The 22,940-nt window shown below is 37.2% G+C and overlaps 2 protein-coding genes across 3 annotated transcripts; one reads left to right on the top strand and one right to left on the bottom strand.

Annotated features, from left to right (window-relative positions):
* Positions 1–196: 196 nt before the first annotated feature.
* Positions 197–6,860, bottom strand: LOC126610441 (chaperone protein dnaJ A6, chloroplastic-like). 2 transcript variants are annotated; one of them, XM_050278491.1, is made up of 9 exons: positions 6,695–6,860; positions 6,539–6,580; positions 4,823–4,950; positions 4,441–4,582; positions 4,286–4,343; positions 3,010–3,052; positions 1,631–1,679; positions 1,475–1,555; positions 197–1,379 (listed from the first exon to the last, which is right to left on the bottom strand). In XM_050278491.1, exons 3-9 carry the CDS (start codon positions 4,927–4,929, stop codon positions 519–521), a joined length of 1,341 nt encoding a protein of 446 aa, XP_050134448.1. In that variant the 5' UTR covers positions 4,930–4,950; positions 6,539–6,580; positions 6,695–6,860; the 3' UTR covers positions 197–518. The 2 variants fall into 2 exon arrangements, with proteins under 2 accessions (XP_050134448.1, XP_050134447.1); XM_050278490.1 differs by having other exon boundaries at positions 6,539–6,601; positions 6,695–6,855.
* Positions 6,861–9,686: 2,826 nt separating this feature from the next.
* Positions 9,687–10,360, top strand: LOC126609884 (uncharacterized). The gene has a single exon (XM_050277819.1). The coding sequence runs from the start codon at positions 9,696–9,698 to the stop codon at positions 10,218–10,220; it is 525 nt and encodes a 174-aa protein (XP_050133776.1). The 5' UTR covers positions 9,687–9,695; the 3' UTR covers positions 10,221–10,360.
* Positions 10,361–22,940: the final 12,580 nt, after the last annotated feature.

Genomic DNA, 22,940 nt, shown 5'->3' on the forward strand with positions numbered 1-22,940 from the left:
CCTGCACTCCGGACGAAATCGATTTTGTTGGACATCCTGGCCTTGTCCAACAAAATCAATTGTTTCATCACGTATCCTGCTGAGGGCAACGGGGATAAAAGACATGGGTGCTGTATTAACTCCTAAGAAGTCATCCTACACTAGTCTCTAGTTCAAGAAATAAAGCGGGAAGGACCGCAACTGTGCAAGATTACAATTTCCTGTAACAATTTCATATACCAAAGGAAAAAATAGTATAATTTATGCTTGATCCCAAAGAATAATGCAACAATAAGCACTAGATTGAAATACATATAGTACGAGAAAATGTCTTACATCTGTTCATCTCCCCTAAAGCTGACGGATTATCACGAGACGATTCTACCTACCACTAGAGATATAATGCCCACCCAAAACTAAATCAAAATTGCTGCGGTCCACAATGCGCATCAGGGCAAAAAGATGCACCAACGAGGATGGATATAATCGAACCGATAGGGTCAGTTCTGTATGGATGAAACAACTTACCACAAAAGAAACTATCTCGTGCTTGCAGCCTTGCCCTTGCTTAGACTCGCAAGTTCTTCAATGAGCTTCTTCTCATCAGTGCTCAATCTCTTTGGGATTTCAACCTGCACGCGGACAAGCTGATCACCTCTCATGTTGCTTTTGTTTAAGAGGGGAACACCTTTCTTTGCCATCACAAGGGTTGTGTTCGGTTGGGTACCAGCTGGAATCTTCAAATCAACCATCCCATCGACTGATGGAACCTTAATCGTAGTCCCCAATATTGCATCTATATAGGATACCTTGCAGGTGTACAATATGTTGGTATCATCACGTTTGAGGACAGGGTCTGAGATGACATCTATAATAACAAATAGGTCACCAGGAGACCCGCCCCGCCTTCCAGCATTACCTTCATTTCGGACTCTTAAACGGCTCCCAGAGTCCACACCAGCAGGAACCTTCAGACTGATCCGCTTTGTCCTCCTCACCCGACCATCCCCAGAGCAAGTGTTACAAGGGGTTGATGTTTCCCCAGTCCCACCGCATGATGAGCATGTCATAACCTGTTGGAATACACCTAACGGAGTCCTTGCTGATTGAACCACCTGACCTTGCCCACCACATGTGCTGCATGTGGATGCCTTGGTGCCTGGTTTAGCACCAGAACCATTGCAAGTCCCGCAGCTCTCCAACCGGCTAATTTCAATCTCCTTTTCAACCCCAAAAACTGCTTCCTTGAAGTTCAACACAAGATTATAATATTCATCCTGGCCATCAACCGCTCGACTCCTAGAACCTCGCCCCCCCATTCCGCCCATACCACCCATCCCACCCATACCGCCCATGCCCTCAAATAGAGACTCGAACAGATCAAATGGATTGCTGAAATCCTGCAACATCACAGTTCATTGTCCCACTGTAAGAAAGTAGACATGCAAATGAAGAAATAATTTTGTGCCCAATCATGAGTTCGAAAGGTACTTACCCCCGTACCCATACCAGCACCTTTAATTCCAGCCTCTCCATACTTGTCATATAGTGATCGCTTTTCATCATCAGACAAGACCTGCGAGGATTAAATAATTAATATAACTAATATAATAAAGGCCACCAATGATACATTATAAAACCATGCTTTTACCTCGTATGCATTACTGATTTCCTTGAATTTTGTTTCTGCCCCGGGTTCTCTGTTTCAAAAAAAAAAAAACACAGTTCCCACAAAATGAAAACAGACAACATTTACCATATAGATTGTTAAACTAAATTGAATAGAAAATTTCGACTTGCATAACAGATATGATTACATAGGTAAGATATCAAACTTCGTATATCCAGACATGATTAAATGTCTCAACATAGAGATGAGCTGGGCCAACACATCAACTTTCAAAAATCCAGACATGATCATATCTCCATAATTTCTGACAGAATGTTTGCAAAAAGATTCAAATGTATTGCCTGATTAGATTATTTGTCCTGAATCCTGATGAAAATTTTTAAATGTGGGCATTTTGCTTCGACGGAATAGCTTCCACCATTTTAGAAAAAATAAAAATTATAGCTGTGCATCCAGAGCTAAAATAGAAATGTACAACTCAGCCCAACCTCAATGCTTCAATCAAGTTTTGTGTCCTTAAATTTAAGGTTCCTCTTACCAAGCCCCTTTTCAGGAATAAATAAAATAAAATCATACAGAACAACCCAAGAAAACTGACTAAACTAAACTAAACTCTCCCAGTCATTTAGCATGGGTGGTGAGATGAGGAACCAGAGGAATTTTGGTCAGATTCTGGTCCACCAATTCCAAAACAGCCAGAGCCTCAAAAAAGTAGACAGCAAGTGATATCTAGTAAGCTGCCCCTTTTCACATCCAACTTGTTTTCCACTTCACAAATATTCATCCGAACTTTAATTTGCTCTACCAAACCCGTAATGCATTTTCTTTGACAAGCCTAAGACTTAAATCACAAGTTGCAACATCCCAAAAACATACAGCATCTTTAGCCATGAACATCTCTAGCAGCTCTAGCTTTACCACTTCAGCACAGATCCTGAACTCTAAAGATGAGACAAACTAGTATTACCTACAGCCCATCATCATTACAAACCTTTGAATTGACTTGAATAGGGAGGGAAAAAAAAAACACTTATGTAACTCTCTCTACTATTGACAAAGGATATGAATACAGCCAAGGTCTTGGGAGAAAATTCTTCTGCATATAAAGAATAAAGTAACCATGAACCTTCAAGCATGCCATCCTCAAATCCTATGGGCTGACTACTAAGTGTACATACTATCTGGCACTATAATACAAATGACCAAACTCTAATGGAAACTGAGCACGTAGACTAGAGATATGTCTTCACATTCAATTACAGCATAATGTAACTGAGATAACCCCTCTTTTTATAGGACCAAATACAGAGAATAACAGATAGAAAGTAACACTAACGGTGAAGAGGAAAAACAAATGGTAAACACTACTAGTCAAAATTGAGCTGGCAAAACTGACTCACTTGTTTACATCTGGATGATAACTTCTTGCAAGCTTCCGATAAGCTGAAAAGTGATAAGTATACAGAAAACTTAGAAGACAATAATCCAGAGGAAGAAAAAAATATACAAAAGAAAAACCCAAAAAAGCACAAACCATGATTTATTCAATGCTTGAAGCCACTCACTATAATTTATTCAATCTTTCAAGCACACAAATTCACACTAGATGCTTTATGTATCCAAGAGTGATAAAAGCTTAATTTTTGTTTGTTCTGACTTGTACAAAACCAAAGCATTTCACATATTAGGTTCCAATATGAAGGGTTACTTTCTAATATACGTTCATTACAGCAATCCATTCATAAAGGTAATATGAAATCCAACAAAAACTTTAAAACACATGGATCAGATAGAATATATCATTGTAGTTTTTCAAAACCTCATGTAAAAATTCATATAGGGTGGACATTGGAGAAAGTATATATTGGAATTTTAAAAAGAGAGTGACATATAATAAAAAATCAAGCTGAGATTGTCAAGTAAAGGTGCACAACCAAGTTACATCAGGTAAAAAATTCCTATGAATGAGAATACTCATTCTCCAACTGCCTCAAATAGCTGCATATTCCTTATTTCTTCATCCCCCAAAGGAAAAAATCATGACTAAAATAGGTTGAAGAAAGTAATCACGTGCGAGACTACTGAAAATCGCTAAGAATACATTCATAAAGTTAGGCAATCAAGAAGCAATGACACTTTTTTTTTAGTCAAAGAATGACACTGAGATCATCACAATACAGAAAAGTCCTCATACAGCCGAGGTGTTCATATTATATTTCTCCGCTCTTCAAATCCAGGATTTGGGGCCAAGGCATTGTACCATTCAGTTCTCTATCCATACTAAAAAAAGGTCATACCCAGTGCACAAGGCTCCCGCTTTACGCAGGGTCTGGGAGAGGTGAATGTCGGCTAGCCTTACCCCCATTTATGGAGAGGCTACTCCCAAGTCTCGAACCCAAGACCTACCGCTCATGGGCGAAGGCACTTGCAATATATTCCTTTGCGTACTTTTGCCATACATATATGTGGGGGAAAATGAGCTAAACATGCCAGGGTAAGGGAGAAGTAAGAACTGAATATCATAATATGCAAGCAGTTAGCTCTGTAAAAAGATACAGAGATTAGGTTTTTTAATCTCAGGTCCACGAAAATTATAAGAAAAGCACATAAAAGAAACAGAAACAATATACAGACAATAGTTTACGAGGCAAAAAGAAGAAAGATAAGAGTAGATACCGCTTTTAATTTCTGATTTACTCGCATTTCTTGACACCCCAAGAACAGAATAAAAGTCCTGGATGTACGAATATGTGAAACAGTTAATGTGTATTCATTCATTAAGCTTCTTAATTCATGGAAGAAAAAGTACAACCAATGTTTGTTATACTCACAGCATCTGCTCTAACTATAAATCGTGCTCCCCTGCTACGATGTGAAGTTTGAGATGGGCCTGCACAGAATAGAGCATTCAAGGAATCCCGAGAGAACAAGCTTGAACTTGGTGCCCCCAAATATCCTATTTTGCTTGAAACACTGCATTCAGGATGATACTTCAACTAATACCATAAAAACAATCTAAGAGATGCTGGTAGCTTGTTAAGCAGATGCGTTAATTTAGAAGTAGAAACCAAACCAAAACAAAATGAAGGGAACAGATATAGCATATATAGAAATAAATGTCAAAATTGATAGGAATACAATCAGAACTTTACAAGTGGAGTGAATTGCGTTTGTAAGGCTCTTAAATAAAATAATAATAAAAAAAGAACTTACCAACATTGGGATGTGAGGACCTTGTTTATGGCACAGGGCCTTAGCATAGTCTGAGGACGAATGCCCCATTGAGTAACCCATGTACTTCCACAATGAATAATCGCCATTCAGTGAACTTTCTGCGAGCACTGAGCAGAAACAAACACACTATATCAGGAATTTTTTAATGTTCCAACAAAACGTACTTGGGGATAACTCGTATTGATGAAATAGTTCTGTAAATGACTATTTTCAGAGAGGTGTGATAAACAATAACGGAGAAACCGACCACAACACGAATGGAGAGAGAAGAAGGACTAGTCAACCTAGCAGAGGTCCTGACATACAGAGCCTCTTCTCTCGCAACATTCTTTCCCTCTTATCTCATCTTTTTAGTTAATTACAAATATTAATGTCTCATTAGTTATTATTATACTACTAGTTTAAAAGAAATTGTAAACCTATCTCCTAATTTAAACTTTTTCCATTTTATTAGTAACGCCTTTTTTCCCCACCTTGCATAATGATTCACATTTAATAGATTGCCCAATCCTTTTTGTCTCTCATTCTCTCGGTATCCATTTTAACTGTTTTCATGATTTCTTAGAATTATGTATTACAATTCTTAACTTAGCAAATTTAGAGTGGCGCTATTGACCAAAAACAAAGACTCAGCCTCATCAAAAATTAAAAGATTCTAATCCACTCATCTCACCACCTGTTATTCCTAAATTCCCCCTTCTTATTCTTCCCTTTTCCCTGGCCCTAATCCCAATGTTTACTGAGTAAGAATGATAGTGGCCATGGGCACCATGGGCAGGGCTCTCTTTCTCTCTCCCACCATTAGCTTTTCTTTATCCTGTAATGGATGCTGCTGATTGTGGGCACATGTTCTTCTTAGTGCTACCAGTTAGATAAGTAATCATCATGTGCATATAAGTGTGTGATATGAATCATGTGATTGCTTATATTTTGAACAGCTATATTAAGTAGCAAATTCAATAATTACAACTACACACTCAATGTCACAAAACTCTTCTGGCATAAAGGCATTAAAAAATAGTGTAACGGGTGTGGCCATGGTGGAAAGGCGTTAATTAATTCCATATCAATGTAAAAAGGTAATTAATTCCTTTCTTTTAAGTTGGGCCGTGAAATATTGTTTGGATGACAATACCACCACTCAATTTGCAATTAAAAGGACTACTCATTACCCTGTCATACACCCCAAACTTTTGTACATACAATTCGGTGACTCCATCAATCCCTCTACAACTGTACATTTACCTTCTATGTGAGTCTCTACACTTTCTCGCCAATACGTATACCACAACGCTCCGTATCATAATTGGGTTTAATTAACTTACGGAAATGAACCCAAATGAGCCCCTTTTATCTTAAGATGTTTTTGTTTTCATACAAAAGGCATTGACTTCAAAGGTTCTTACTAGTGCACCTAAACCTTATACGCACAACAAAAGAAAGATGCAAAAAATTGAACAAGCATGTGGCAAGCAACGGACGCAAATATAGTCCGAAACAAACAGCTTACAAGTAAAACATATAGATATGCCATCGAATAGCAGAAGCGAAGAAAAGCTTAAAAATTGAAGAAAAAGGCACCATCTCAAATTCTCAATTGGTAGGTAAAACAAAGAATTTACGTTTCCAATGACAAATTAACACGGCGCAGGAAAATCGAACCCGAAGGACGAAAAGGAGAAATATTGAAATTACCTGATATGCGATGCGAACCGCTAACCGAGTGCTCAAGGAGCGCTAGCAGTGGAACACACAAAGCTAACAAAATATCAGAAATTAAGTAAAATTAAGCAAATTTGCGAGACGAAATTTTTGAAACCCTAACGACGGTGAGAAAGAGAAAGAGATTACAGAGAGAGAATTATGGCGGAGCAGTGGAGGAAAGCGGCGGTGTGGGGCGCACAAGAGAAGCAGAGAGAGGGTGTGGATGGCGCGGAAGTGAGGGCTCCAAAGTGAGCGAGTGTTGAACTCGGAAGGGATGAGATTGCGTGGCTTCAACAGCCCAACTGAACTCAACAAGTACCAAACGCTGCGTCGTAGGGCCAAACAAATCAAAACGACGTCTCTAGATTCACTTCGCTTTGGGTCCAAAGTCCAAACAAATAAAAAAGACGTCTCTAGATTATTCCAAACCATTCGGGTTCAATTTGCGGAAATTTTATTTGAACCCACGTAATTTATTTTTACATCTAACTTAAATTTTAAATGTTAATTATCTTTTTTATCATATTGCATTATTACCATCAAATACAATATAAAATTAATAATACAACTTAAATCTATCAACAAACACACTTATTCTATGTTCATTCCGGCTAAAACCCTAATAGCTTTTATAGAGAAAAACATGCTTTTCTTTATCAATAGATGGTGGTTTTGAAGTTTTGAATACTCCAACTAAAGTATAAATCAATTTCTAAAAGAAAAGAAAAATCGTTTGATTTCAATTTTTTAGAGTTTAGAATATGAGTATTTGGGTTTCATTTTTTTTTCGTCAATCCATGTTGCGTATTGTTTGTTAAACTTTTTATGGAAAATAGTGCAGATTTTACAAAAGATGTTGCAGACACCAAAATTAGAAGATGAGTATTTGTGTTTTACTTTCTCTTTTGTTTATAATCCGCGATTATTTTCTGGATGCAAGTTTCATTTAAGTCTTTAGGTTTTCATTTTTGTTCCTGATTTTTACGTTGAGTTTTAGATGATTTTTTTAACCATCCGTTGTACAATCAGAGGTACAAAATATACTCATACACTCGAGATCCACCACAAATCAGAGGTACTAATTTTTAAATTTGGAACTTCAATACTATTTAACTTTATCAATTAACCTTTAATCTACGACGGATTTGTAACTCAAGTGATTTAGGGATGTTTTTGTTACGTGGGCTGGACAAGATCTCCGGATTGTCAAAAATGACTGGGACGATGCCCTTCTCAATTGTGGAGTCGTTAGCCCTTACGAATTATCTTCTTACAAAATTTAGTTCGTTTTCAGTCCCTCTTTGACAAAATCAATTACAAGTTTAGTGAGTGAGTTTAATTATTTGTACTTCATTTGCTCATTATATGTGCAACTTGTGATTAACTTTAGTCTTTTGTTGTTGTTGCAACCCTCCTTTTTGGAAGGTTGAAATTGTAATCTAAATACAGTGTATGTGTCTAGATCGTTACGCATTTTGTGTGGGTCAGAACTTACCCGATAAAGAATTTCACTATCTTAGGACCGTTATAGTTACGATCGTTGTTCATTGGGGCTTCGGTTGCCGGCTCACCTGTCTTCAAGTCACCAACTTCCTTAACCTTCCGGAACTGGGCAAGTGTCAGCCCCCATACATGGTCTTGCGACTTTGCGAAGATCTATGTATTTTGTAAACAGTCGTCCGGGCATAGTTGGTGTTTAAATATTGTATTGTATATCAAATGGAACCTTTCTATGAATTATTTTTTTTTTTGTCAAACGATAGATTTATTATATTAGATATTAGATTATGGAGTCAACAAGGTACGAACTCGCATTGTGGTGCAAAGGCAACACTTCCCACTGTGGTAAAGGGTCACTTACCTATAAAAGATACTTAAGCGACAACTTTTTGTGATGTGTTCATATAACAATTCTTTCTTTAATAGATGGGGATGTGAGATTTGAATTTAAGATCTTTTTTTTTATATAGGTAAGTGAAAAATCATTAGACTAATGGCTAAATTCGGTTGCACCTAACCATTCTTTTCTGTTTTTTTTTTGTTTTTGATCAATACATCTAACCATTAAAAGAATGTATTTTGCTCACAAATCTGAATTTTTTTTTTCTGATGTTGAAGTCTTAAGTATTTTTTTATGACATGTTTAAGCGGTTAGAGCATCTCCAACTATGTGTTTTTTTGTTTTTTTTGTTAGATTAGTAAGTGAATAGTGCCCAAAAATGATTTTAGCTACTTAATTTAACTTATCATCTCCAGCGACAATTAATTTTTAACAAATTCTCACTATTTTATTTTTTATTTTTTTATTTACAACCGATAACATTAACGGGGTAGATTTTTAATTGTTAAGAGAGAGAAAGATCGGTGGAGATCAAACCTGCACTTTAATATTTATACAACCCATCTTTCTAAGTTTGGCTCTTTAAACAAGCATTCTAAGGATTAAAAGTTCTCTTGGAGATGCTCAATCATAACGTAGATAATGACATGACATAATCGATGTTTAAACACATAACATCTACTGATTGATTCTCATCCCGATATATAGAATAGAATAATACACCAAAGTATAATAAGAGCTTATTTGGGAGTGCTTTTAAAATACTGAATGCGCTTTTAGAGAAAATATTTTTAGGTTCCAAAAACACTTAAAGTGTTTTTCCATAATTTACTTGCATTTTTACTAAGAATTGATTCTAAAATATTTTCACAAAAAACACTTTCAACAATGTTAAAATACTTTCAAACGAGTTTTGAAATTTTCATGAAACATGTAGTTCTCTTCTTGTACGCTAGTCATTGTTTGAGCTCACAGCCCATAATAATTTGGGCTGCAAGACATCGTCTTAAAGCCCATGATATGATATCTCCACAATATCTAAACCAGTTCAAACCCCGGGTCTCCTTTTCGGCCTTTATCTTCAAAAAGTGCATTTAAAGTCATCAACACCTCTTCCACGTTCTCCCACGTGTCCGATCTTATCCACCCCCTTTACCGAACCCCATCCCCTACTATTCCATTCTATCTGTACCCCTGTACCCTTCCAAATACGCATATCCAATTGCACGTTTCTTCCCATAATACCCTTACTATTTTACGTAAAGACCAAAATGTCCAACTGTACAAACACTGGATGCTAAGCTCCACATGCAAATGGAGCTGTACGCCGCAGCTGCAGATAAATCCTTCCGTCTCTCTCAAATGTTCAAAACCTTCAAAATCCATGCGCCTCCATCTCCACTCCCACCGTTTCCTGATTTCCACCATTTCTTAAATCTTCTGCGTTTCTTCCTGCATTGCGATCCTGCACCGACAATGGCAACTCCTCTCACGTCCTTCAGACCCGTTTCGATCCGACCCAACGCGGCCTCCGCCTCCCAACGGTCCGACCCGAACCGCCGCAAGCCCGCTTCCGCCAACTGGTGGACCCCGCTCTTTGGCTGGTCTTCCGACCCTGCAGAGTACATCAACGCCGATCCGGGACAAAACGCCAGCAACAAAGATCCGGGTTCTGACCCTACCCGAGCCGGATCCAGATTCGCGCTGGGGTGCTTCACGGAGGAGAAGGCGAAGCAACTCCGGAAAAAGACCCTGGAGACTTCCGCGTTCCACGATATCATGTACCACTCGGCCATCGCGTCTCGGCTCGCCTCCGATTTATCAGACAAGTAGCGAGAAGGGAAGAAGTTTATGTCGCTGGAGCGCCTGCGAATTTTTAGCCGGCCGTTGCTGTTCTTCTTTGTCGTTGCTTTTGGGAATGTAGCCATTTGGCATATCCAATTTGTCGAAATGAAATTAGAATTTTATCGATATTTCTGTGTTTTGTGGTTGGATCTAACGTTTTTTTTTTTTTTCCTTCTGTATTTTCCAAAAAAAAAAAAACAAAATGCTGTTGTAATATTAGATGCTTCATAAAACATCATCGGATAATACCCCACAAAAACAAAACCCAAAACGAAAAACACAGATATAAACCTAGAAAATCCAGAAAATCCAAGAAATTAGAGAAATTAAATTTTACAAATTCAAGAAGTGGCCATTTGAAAATTGGCCCAGAGCTCCGACGCTACTACAATTAGCGCAAAGCAACCATCGCCATCACAGATCCACTTCCCCGACGCGTGTCAACCTCTACACCTTCTCCTCTCTGTCTCCGTCCGTCCGGTTCTCCATTAACCACCGTTCGATTTCTCCCAACCATCATTCGAATCGATCCACTGCCGTTTCAAAGAAAACCATATCATTTCGTTGCAGCCTCCACAAGAATCAGGGAGGGAGTCAAAACACCGGAAATTCCCGGTTGAACGGGCAGGGATGAAGCTAGAGATTTGTGCGAATGGGTATCCTTAAACAATAAAATTATAATTAAAAAGTTTAAGAATTTACTAAGAATTTACTAAATACTATATTAATATGCCTAATAACTAATTCAACCAACAATTCAATTAACCAATACCAATAAGCATACAAATTATTCAACAAATAAACATTTAATTCAACTAATCATATGAATAAATGTATACCCATATTCATAGAATTCATAATTTCATAATTCATTCATCAATAAGTGTAGAATTCATATCAATAATTAATAACCATATTGGTGCATTACCATATGATTCTATATTTCTATACCAATTAAACAAAAATTCGTCTTAAATAATTAATTAGGATTATGGATTATAGATTTAGGAATTAACAAATTTACCTAAATATATATATGTTGGCGAGAGAGTGGTTGGCTGGAGTGGTTGGCTGCTGGCGTGGTTGCAGTGCACTGGCTGGGAACAACACCTTTGCTCCGGTTCCGTTCTATTTCAAGCTGCTGGGAATTTGGGGGCAGAGCAGCACCACGCTGCTCTCTGATTGGCAAAGGCAAATAAAAATGAAACAGGGATGGAAAGATCCCCCACTATACATATTTTTTTTTTCAAACACATACGAAACGACATTGTTTCGTTTACTTTTTTTGATTTTTTTTTTTACCCAGCTCTACTGCTGCATAACCAATATTGAAAGTTAAGAGTAGGTCTTTCATATGCAACATCAGTATGCACAGTGCAGCATCAGTCACCCCATATCGTCTAATAAAAGTAAGAGTGGGTATCCAGAGCTGTTGGTTAGGTTGATGATTAGGGTGTAGTTGTCACCTTACTTCTAGTTAAATCTTTTATCTTCTTTCCCATACTTCTAAGGTTGTTAGAAGCTTTTTGCCTTACCTTTTTTCTGCTCCCTGTTTTATGGAGCTGCCGTGTAGGAGTGATTCAAGGGTGATTTGTGTGTTGATCACACCTTGCCCTATATATTTTGTATTCTTGTGTTGTTTCTCTATGAAAAGATATATACAAACAAACACTTAAAACTCAACAACCAGATCGATTTAAGCAGAACCAGAAAAATCTCAGTGGGGGCATCTGCCCTTTAGGCCTATGGTAGCTCCGCCCTTGCGAACAGGTAAAATATGTGCCAATCTGATATGACGAACTCGCCAGTCCAAATTGATGGACTCGAAGGCGACGAATGGAGATCAACCGCCCCTTCCCCGCCGGCCCCATCGACATCCACCAATTTCGCTCAACAATTATGTCGACTTCTTTGCCTCCGTCACCCCTGAGACCTTTGCCGATTCCGTCCACATCACTCTCAATCGCCAGGACGCTGACATCGCTTTCAACTAGGGTCGGTGGGGGTACGGAAGGAGAGTAAAAACAAAACAAATTTGGCTATGTTTAAGGAAGACGAGGAAGAAGGGAGACAGAGGAGGGAGTGAGGGGAAGATGAAGTGGGACGAATTATGGGGAGAAAGGAGGAGTGAGTATTTTTTTTTATAAATAATTTTAATTGTTAAATAAAAAGTTATTAATTTATCAATAAGTAATCAATTTTTTATTCTAGTTGGCTAATGAGTAGGCCCATTCCTGCTCATAGTTGAAGTAGTTTTGTATAACTTACCCTTAATTTTAATATGTATTTAAGGGAAGAGTAAATTTTGGTATTACAAATGATTTACCATTTTTACTCTATTTCTTCATAATAATAGAGATAAAAGACAAGTTAATCCTCTCTTTAATGTAGCTTAACACAAAATATCGCCTTTAATAAGAAAAAAAATTAAATAAAGTAACTATTTACAAGATAGAAAATTAAAAAATAAGAACATCCATTAAATTGAACAACTTTTGTGAGAAAATATAAAAAGTAATTAAAATAAACTGATTTAAACCAATGCGAACTACTGTGCCACGTACCCATCTGCACCTTCACCGAAATCTACAATGTGTCACCCTATTTGCTTGGAAGACCAATGATAGGAATAAATCTAGGGAGTGTTAATGAAAATGGTCTGACACTATTTATTTTTAATCAAAATGACATTTTGTGTATGAAAAGTTCATAATGGATCAAGATTTTTTTTTATTTACTCTTATGCCATTATTTTATTATTGCAGCGGGATCCACAATGATGTTGACATTTCTGTCTGGAAATACATTATTTTACATGATTCTATCCAACATATGCTAATTTACTGCCAGTTTTTCATGCTTCTATCATGTTGTCGATGTTATGCAGCTTTTCTTCTGTCAAATTGTTCCAGTACTGTTCATCGCTTTCTACTAGCTCTGCATCTCTTTCTCTATCTTCTTTCACCTTATAATATATTTTTGTTGTTTCTTCTTTGAAATTTTAAGGCTTCCAATAGGGCTGATGACTGATCATTTTCTTGCTGTAAATATACATTTCTTCTTCTTCTGCTACTAACACCACATCAATCTAAAATCTTCTAACTCATCTAAGGCTAGCATTTGGATCTCTCGAAATTTTAGAATATTTTTGTATGAAGGAGTCCACCTATGTGTAGAGGTGGGGTATAGTCTAAAGGACTCTTCATTAATTAGGACTATATGCCTGGCTTTCTCCTTATGCATATGTACATACCAATCTGGAGGACCACTAATAAAACTTATGCAAATTTCTTTCCACTTTTCTGGATAATCTTCTGCTACTTTTATAAGTTTTTTAGGAAACGATTCTAGTTGGGAAATATGGTTAATGAATATTTTATCAAGATAGCCAAACTCTAATAGTAAGGCCGGGTAACTTCTACCACATTATACTTTTTCTGATGCTCATAACTAAAATGTCATAGTCTAAAATCTCTCATGTTAATCCTGGCCATAGCTATGCTAACATCTGGTTTACAAATACAATTCTCTGTACATACATCTTTGTAATAATATCCATCTCTGGTTTTGGATTAAAGATGGAATGATACAAAGCACATTGTAATTGTAACTCTTTCATGGACTGTGATGCTCTGCTTAGGATCTCATTTTGCATATCTGGTAGCATTATTCTTAATTTTGATTTTGAAATTTCTTCTAATAGGATATCATATATTATTAAGTCTAAAGATATATTCCTAAGAAAACTTTCATATCTTTCTTGTGTTTCTTTGTCACTCACATGCTGATGTTGCTCATTATTTTGATGCTGCTCCATTTTAATGTCTTCTTCTAAGAGCTCAATCTTAATCTCTTCTATGGGCTCATTAGCCTCTTATTCTATGAGTTCAATAACCTCTTTTTCTTTATTCTTATGCTGATTAGTTTCCAAACCTATTTTCAATTCTCTTTTCTGGATATCACTTGCCTTCTGTTGCATTATAAGAGATTGGAGTTCTTGGTTCATTTTGGTAAACTTACTAATTAATGACTCATGGTCCCTAGAAATGACTTGAAGGTTGTGCTCAAAAGAATGAATATGATGCTAGCTTTGATGGATACTAAAATTAAAACTATCAAACTCTTGTTCTAAGGCTTTAATTAATTTTTCATGACCTAACCTCATGTTTGACTGTTTGATTTGGATATTCCAAAAATTATCTAGGAGAACCTGCTGCCTATCAGAAAGCCTTGGTACTCTTGACCTATACCTCAGAGTTGGATTTTTGATTCCTTCAACAATATTGCCATTAAAGTTGAAAGTTGGTATTGGTGGTGATGCTGGTCTACTTATGTTATTTTGGAATCCATTGAATGGTGGAGGTCCATGGTACATCATTATGTTATTGAAGTGTGCTCTTCTGCCATGTGGTCTTGTGCCATTTGAGGATGATGATCCACGATATTCCATTCATGTTCGACAAATTAATCTTGATAAGATATCGGCTAATGTATTATCATTACATTTTATATGTTCAAAAATTGGTTTAAAATCATTTCCTGTAATTGAATCAACAAAATTAACCCATTTTCAGGCTGCCTGTTTATTAACATGTATCTTGTTATAATGAGAAACTATATTTTGACAATCTGTTCTAATCGTAAATACTTCATTATTTAAAAATAAAGAAAATGCCTCAAGTGAGTTTGTTTGTACCATACTTGACCAACCCCGAAACTACTAAGCACCGATCAACATTATACCATCAAAGACCCACAAGAGTCTTCCTCTAACCAGGAGGCCAATCACAACATGACACATGTCAACATCAGAGGCCAATCATAACGCGACATGTGTTGACATCAGAGGCTAATCACAGCACGACACGTGTCAATGTCAGAATGAAACTAGAAACTCTCTTCTATAAATAGAGATCATTCTCTCACAATATTTCCTAATGTCATTTGTACTAACTTATTCACTAGTACTCACTAAAAGAGAGCTTGAACCTATATACTTGTGTAAACCCTTTACAATTAATGAGAACTCCTCTACACCATGAATGTAGCCAATCTGGGTGAACCACGTATATCTTGTGTTTGCTTCCCTGTCTCTATCCATTTACATACTTATCCACACTAGTGACTGGAGCTATCTAGCGAAGGTTACAAACTTAACACTTTCTGTTGTACCAAAGTTCTCACTGATTTTGTGCATCAACAGAGTTAATTATTCCTAAAATTTCTAAATCTGTTGATGGTAATCTTGACTGTACATCACTAAATTTTCCTGATGAATATCTACAAACTTGTTCGTTAGACTTTGGTGACTCCTTATGTTTTTTTTGGTATAGTAAAACTGCTCATCCTAATGATGAAGCATCTGTTTCAACTATTTTGTAACTATCATCTAATAGTAATGTTAATGGCTTAGGTTTAGTAATTTCTTCTTTTATATTTTGAACTAATTTAATAACTTCACTATTAAAATACTTTTGTCCTGTTTTGCTAGTTTTACTATGTAATATTGCTATTTTTTTTTGTCTAAATCAGAGATAAAATTTCTTGCATAATTTAACAATCCTAAAATACTTGTAATTGTTTTTTATCTTCTAATTTGTCTGGAAATTCTAAGACCTTTTTAGCTATATGATCTTATAATTGTATTGTACCTGACTTGATATACATTCCTAAAAATTCTATATCTTGCTTTTCTAATGCTATTTTATTTTTGCTAATCACAATTCCATTATTGATAAATTCTTGTAAACTATCTACAAGTGTTTCCTATATTCATTTCTATTTTTACTATGTACTAAAATATCATCTACATAAACACTACAAAAATTATCATATTTCTTAAAAATTCAGTCCATCTTTCTTTGAAAGATTGATGGAACATTTTTAAGTCCAAATGGCATAACAAATCACTCAAAATGTCCTTCTAGACAAGTAAAAGCTGTCGACTCAATTGATTCCTCTACTAATCTTATTTGCCAAAATCCTGATTTACAATCAAATTTACTAAAATATTTACTCTTTTGAATTTTATTTATAAGCTCATCCTTATTTGGTAACTTATAACTATCTTCATATGTATTATCATTTAATCTCTTGTAATTATAAACTATTCTAGCGTTACCTCTCTTAATGACACACCCTGACCCGAAATATCCACTAGGACTCCGAATCGAGTTGTGCTGGCCGACACCTGGAAGGTGACGAAGCCATAAGGTGTGCTGATGTGAAAAGAAAATGTGAATAAATTTAAATCTAAGAGTGCCTAAATACCAGAGTGCATCGGTGAACGAGAATGAACCCACTTCACACATGACGTTAGAGCATAAACAAGTACAGAAGAGTGGATTAAGAATCGTACCCCTTGAAATAATCTCCAATACTAAGAATCTTTATGAATCTTCAACGATAAGAAAGCTCAGCTAATAAGACCTGGAGGGTGAAGACTAGACTAATGTGAGTGACCCTGTAAATAAAATTTTAATAGAACCCATATAAAACATTATAACCTCTTGCTACAACACCTGTATAATTTCAAGAAAATATCATAAATATACCACAATACAACATCTCGTCAGCAATATCAAATAATCATGTGATTAATAACTCATACTAGTACGCAAGTCGGAGTCACCTATGGTGACCTGTACAACTTATCTATATCTCATCACGTATACTAGTTCATCACATATGCTAGCTTATCATATATTCATCACATACGCTAGCTCATCATATATTCATCACATATGCTAGCTCATCACATATTCATCACCTTTGCTAGTTCATCACATATTCATCACGTATGCTAGCTCATCACATGTTCATCACATATGCTAGCTGATCACATATTCATCACATATACTAGCTTATAAGTCGGAGTCACCTCTAGTGACCTATACGACCTATCCATATCTCCTCATATATCTCATTAATCATTGCTAGCATATAAGTCGGAGTCACATATAGTGACCTGTATGACATATTCGTATCTCATCACATATGTAAATGATATGTCAGCGGGATACACCTCTTGTGGCCTATATGGCTAAGTCTATAGCTCATATCTCAATCTAGCCGGAGTCACCTATATTAACCTATACGGCATTACGCCTGCACACGACTCGGAACCACTGTAGTGGTCTGTATGACAGAACTGGGTGTAAATGAATACGCTCAAGTGCTACGATCACGTGAAGAGTCACTTACGAGTCGGAACCACCTATAGTAGTCTATACGATAGGCCTATGCACCTACCTTGGATTCAAGGTGAGCGTATGGTGCGGAAGGTGAACATTACGTGAAGGACTGTGCCCTGGCCACGGGCGGGAGCACTAACACTGAGGTGCAGGTTTATGAGCTTTAAATGCATCTAATACCACATGTACGACTCATAAGCAACCTGTACGACAATGCCAGAGTTGCCTACTATTGTAGCCTGTACAACCATGTCGGAGTTACTTAAAACATATATGTAGTCATACCATAAACCCATCAGTTCAACTAATACCATACACTTACCTGAACCTACCTGCTGTGTTCTGCGTTCATTCTTACATTCCAGAGCATTCACAATAATTATGTGCAAGGAATATACATATGGATATATTATGATGTAAGATGCTCAGAATCACATATCACTGTAAGATGCTCAGAATCATTCGGATTTGATCAGGGGTACGTTAATCATTCTTGGTCTTTTTGCTAGAGTTTTAATTGATGATGATGTAGAAATTTTATGTTATTGACGATGTTGCCAAAGAAAGTAATGAACGAGCACGATCGAGGCATGCATATGTATTTCCCAATGAGGAGCAAGATGGTAATATTGCACCCTCGAGAATTGTTACTTACTTATCGAGACAACAGTGAGTTATCAGTATTGTGGGTTGCAGACCGTAATATTAATAACTTATTTGTTGGATTCGTTAAGCAGGTAGGTCATCCTATGTTAGTATTGTGTTTATTCAGGGTGTCCAATTATGGTGGAAGATATAGTTATGCCAGTGAGTCTTATTCCATTAGATATGGTGGATTTCGATGTTATTCTAGGCACATATTGGTTGCATTATGATCGTGCCAATATAGAGTGCTACAGGAAATCAGTTACTTTCTATCGTCCCGGATTACCAGAGGTTACTTTTATGGGTGAGTAAGGTGGAGTGAGGCATGCTGTTATTTCTGATGTGAGGAGAGCAAAGAGATAGTTATCGAAAGGCTGCCAAGGATACTTAGCTCATGTAGTGCTAAATGATGTTACTCTTAGTAGTGTGGAAGATGTAAAGGTGGTTAGACATTTTTCCGATACGTTTCTGGATGATTTACTTGGTTTACCGCTAGGCAAAGATGTGGAGTTCACTATTGATTTTGTTTCCAGGTACATATCTTATATTAAAGAATGGCTCCTACTAAGTTAAGGGAATTGAAAATTCAGTTGCAGGAATTGGTTGATAAAGGTTCCATTTAACCTAGTACATCACCTTGGGGAGCCCCAGTTTTGTTGTGAGAAAGAAAGACAGGACATTAAGGCTATGCATTGATTATAGGCAATTGAATTGGGTAATGATTGAGAACCGTTATCCATTGTCGCACATTGATGATTGTTTGATCAGCTTGGAGGTGCCTGTGCGTTTTCAAAGATTGATTTAAGGTTTGGTTATTATCAGTTGAAGATTAGCAATAAGGACGTTCCTAAGACTGATTTCAAGACTCGTTGTGGTCTTTATGAGTTTTTTGTGATGCCATTCAGAATGATGAATGTGCCTGCTGCTTTCATGGGTTTGATGAATCAAGTATTCCAGCAATATCTAGACAGGTTGTTATTGTTTTCATTGACGATATTCTAGTATACTTTAAGTCGAAAGTGGACCATGTTCGACATTTTTAACTTGGTATTAAAGAAATTGAGAGGACATCGGTTGTATACCAAGTTTAGTAAATGCCAATGTTGGATGAATCAAGTGGCATTTCTAGGACATGCGATATCTGCTCAAGGTTTTCAAGTGGATCCTTAAAAGGTAGCAGCGGTGGAGGAATTGGAACAACCGCGAACCGTGACTGAGGTACGGAGCTTTCTTGGCTTAGCAGACCACTATAGACGGTTGTTAAGGAATTTTTCAGTCATTGCATTGCCATTAACGAGTTGATGAAAAAGAGGTTAAGTTTGAGTGTGATGAAAATTGTGAGCAAAGTTGTCAGCAACTGAAGTATTATCTCACTCATACACCTGTTTTAGCATTCCCAGATGATAGTGATAATTTTGTGGTCTACAGTGATGCCTCGTTGAATGGTCTTGGATGTGTGTTGATGCAACATGATAAGGTGATTGCCTATGCTTCACGGCAATTGAAACCTCATGGAAAGAATTACCCTACTTATGATTTGGAATTAACAGCCATTATATTGCCTTGAAGATTTGGAGACATTACCTTTAAGGTGAAAAGTGCAAGATTTTTACGGATCATAAGAGTCTCCAATATATTTATTTAGAAAGACCTTAATCTTCAGCAACGAAGATGTATGGAGTTGCTTAGTGATTATGATTGCACGACCAGGGTGATCGTGCAAATGTTGTTGCTGATGCACTTATTACGAAGACTCCAGTGAGAATTAATGCTTGATATGCTTGCCATATTTCTCATATGCGGATTTGAGATCTACTAGAGTGAAGCTTAAAGTGAAAGAACGAGAATAAATTCTATTGGCTAATTTATAGGTCAGACCAATTTTAGTGGATCGTGTACTCGATACCCAGAAGATTGATGAAGAAATTCAAGAATTAATTGAGGCAAGAAACGACGGGGAAAACAAAGACCTCGGAGATAGAGAATCAGATGACATGCTTATGCAATGGAATAAGATGTATGTGCCTAATGATGTGGAATTAAGAAAGCAATATTGGATGAAGCACATAATTTAGCTTATGCGATGCATCCTAGAGGTACTAAAATGTATCATACCATTCGACCATTTTATTGTTAGCCGGGTATGAAAAGAGAAATTGCTGAATATGTTAGTAAGTGTACCAATTGTCAACAAATTAAAGCAAAAAGGAAGAAACTTTTTGGATTGTTGCATCCACTTCTCATTCCATAGTGGAAATGGAAAAATATTACAATGAATTTCGTGTACAAGCTTCCTCGTACACAAAATGGTTACGATGGAATTTGGGTGATAGTTGATTGGCTTACTAAGTTAGCGCATTTTATTCCAGTGAGGGAGAAGTATTCATTAAGCCGATTAGCTAAGTTATTTATATCACAGATTGTGAAGTACCATGGTGTGCCAGTTAATATTATCTCGGATCGGGATCCTAGATTTACTTCCAAGTTCTAGATAGCATTCCAAGAAGCTATTGGTATGAGATTACTTTATAGTACGACATATCATCCTCAGACAGATGGACAATCTGAGGGGACTATTCAAACATTAGAGGATATGTTGAGATCTTCAGTGCTGCAGTTTGGAGATAGTTGGCATGATTGTTTGGATTTGATGGAGTTCGCCTACAACAACCGTTATCATTCGAGTATTGATATGGCACCATTTGAGGCACTTTACGGGAAATCTTGTTGCACGCCTATATATTGGTCAGAGGTTGGCGAAAGAGTTTTAGTAGGCCCTGAGATGGTGGACGAGACTACTCAAAATGTTAAGGTAATTAAGTCTAACCTGAAAACGGCCCAGGATCGACAAAAGAGCTTAGCAGACAAGCATGCCACTAATCAGAAGTATAATGTAGGTGATTGGGTATTTCTAAAGCTATCACCTTGGAAAGGTGTTGTATGATTTGGAAAGAAAGGAAAGTTAAGTCCTAGGTACATTGGACCATATATGATCACTGAGCAAGTCGGTGAGGTTGCTTGCAGCCTTGAGTTGCCTCCAGAGTTGTCCAAGGTGCACGATGTGTTTCATGTTTCGATGCTTCGACATTATGTTTCAGATCCTTCACATCTGATTCCTCTTTAACCCTTGGAAGTTAATCCGGATTTGACTTATGATGAGGAACCAGTGACTCTTTTGGATTGGAGGGATAAGGAACTAAGGAATATGACAGTGCGCTTGGTGAAAGTGTTATGGAGAAATCATTCAGTGGAAGAAGCTACTTGGGAGACAGAGGATCGGATGAGAAAGATGTATCCACGCTTGTTTTATGATTATTAGTGGATGTATTTGTTGTGTATAATTTCGAGGATGAAATTTTATAAGGTGGGTAGATTGTCACAGCCCGTCCCGAGAAACAATTATCGTTGATGTGAAAAGACTAAAATGCCCTTAGGCGTTGAGATGTGTTGTGTGTGACATGCTATTAGAAGTGGACTACTATGTTAAATTCCTAAGTTTTTTAGACCAATTAGAACTAAAGGATATTGGTGGTGATTGATTGGTGACTTTTGGACCACACACACTACACCTCACTTTCTTTCTCTCACTCTCGTACTCTCTCTCTCTCAGACTTACTCTCTCTCTCCCTCTTCTCTCTTGTATGGACGAGACCCAAAACCCCTGTAAATGTGATGGATCGAAGTGGAAAAGGAACCATTGTGTTCGTGAGGACCATACGAGTTCAAAGGTACCATTTTCAGGTAAGGAAACCTTCGATTTCACGTGGAAACCCTAGCTTGTATTTTGTCACTATTCATGCACACGTAACCTTGTGTTTTAGGGAATTTTAAGGACATAGGAAGCTTTAGGAAGTCCTTGTGAGGCTTGGAGAAGAAAAATGGAGTGAATTGGACGTCGGAGGACTGAGATCGAAGCACTACAAGTTGGGCCAGAATTATCGAGCATGCTCAGGCATGATTCAGTTGTTTTCGAGGCTTCAAATAGGTATAACGTCGTTCCTCTCATCTCCAGCTTTCCAATGGTTCAAGTTTCATGTAAAATGGTGAAGAAATGAAGAAGAATAAGCGTTTTAAAGATTTACCCAGTTTCCGAAGTCAGCGACGGTCGCCGGAGATTCAATGGTAGGGATGACGAAATATTCCATCAATTTTGACGGAATATTCCAACGCCGTCAGTTAGTTTAGACAGATTCTGTTAAGACTTAACAGAATATTCTTGGTATATACTTGATGGCGTTGACTGACGCTGTCAGTACGCCTGTCAAGTGGCCGCGCATGAGGGCGCGTATTGCCATGCCTTGGCCGGCGCGTGGCGGTGCATGGGTGGTCAGAAAAATATTCTAAAATTATGAGGACGATCCTGAGATTTGGTAGGTCACTGTGGTATATTCATATACCCAATTTGAGCTATGTATGAAAAGTTATTACATAGTTTGGTATATGCGCATTAAAGTGACGTTTATATAGTTGTTTCTCCTATAGGCGAGACCTATCCGGAGGACGAGCGTAGCCAGGCTAGGCACGGAGGTTATTACCTAACTACATATCAGTAAGTGGGTAGTTATTTTTCAATATATATATATATACACACACACACACTTGACGTTTTTTCCCGGAAAACGTATTTAAAGGAAATGTGATTTAAATGCCATGTCATATATGCCTCACATTTTAGTATATGCATTAGCATAATTATGCATATTGTTGCATGGTGCTGTGGAGGCCCAGGTAAGCTACAAGTGAGTACATTATACTAGTAATGGTTATGAGATATGATGATGATGATGATGATGTTGAGATGTATATTAGAGCTCATTAATCTGCACCCTGGTGTTAGTGTTTCCACCCAGAGTTAGGGGCACAGTCCTTC

This window comes from Malus sylvestris, chromosome 17 (assembly GCF_916048215.2).
Source record: "Malus sylvestris chromosome 17, drMalSylv7.2, whole genome shotgun sequence".
Classification (NCBI taxonomy): Eukaryota; Viridiplantae; Streptophyta; class Magnoliopsida; order Rosales; family Rosaceae; genus Malus; species Malus sylvestris.

Coding starts and splice junctions, on each gene's coding strand:
- LOC126609884 (XM_050277819.1), top strand. CDS start 9,696: ATGCAAATGGAGCTGTACGCCGCAGCTGCAGATAAATCCTTCCGTCTC.
- LOC126610441 (XM_050278491.1), bottom strand. CDS start 4,929: ATGGCGATTATTCATTGTGGAAGTACATGGGTTACTCAATGGGGCATT. Junction 1,680..3,009: donor TATCATCCAGATGTAAACAA/GTGAGTCAGTTT, acceptor TTTTTGAAACAG/AGAACCCGGGGCAGAAACAA. Junction 1,556..1,630: donor AAATCAGTAATGCATACGAG/GTAAAAGCATGG, acceptor TAATCCTCGCAG/GTCTTGTCTGATGATGAAAA.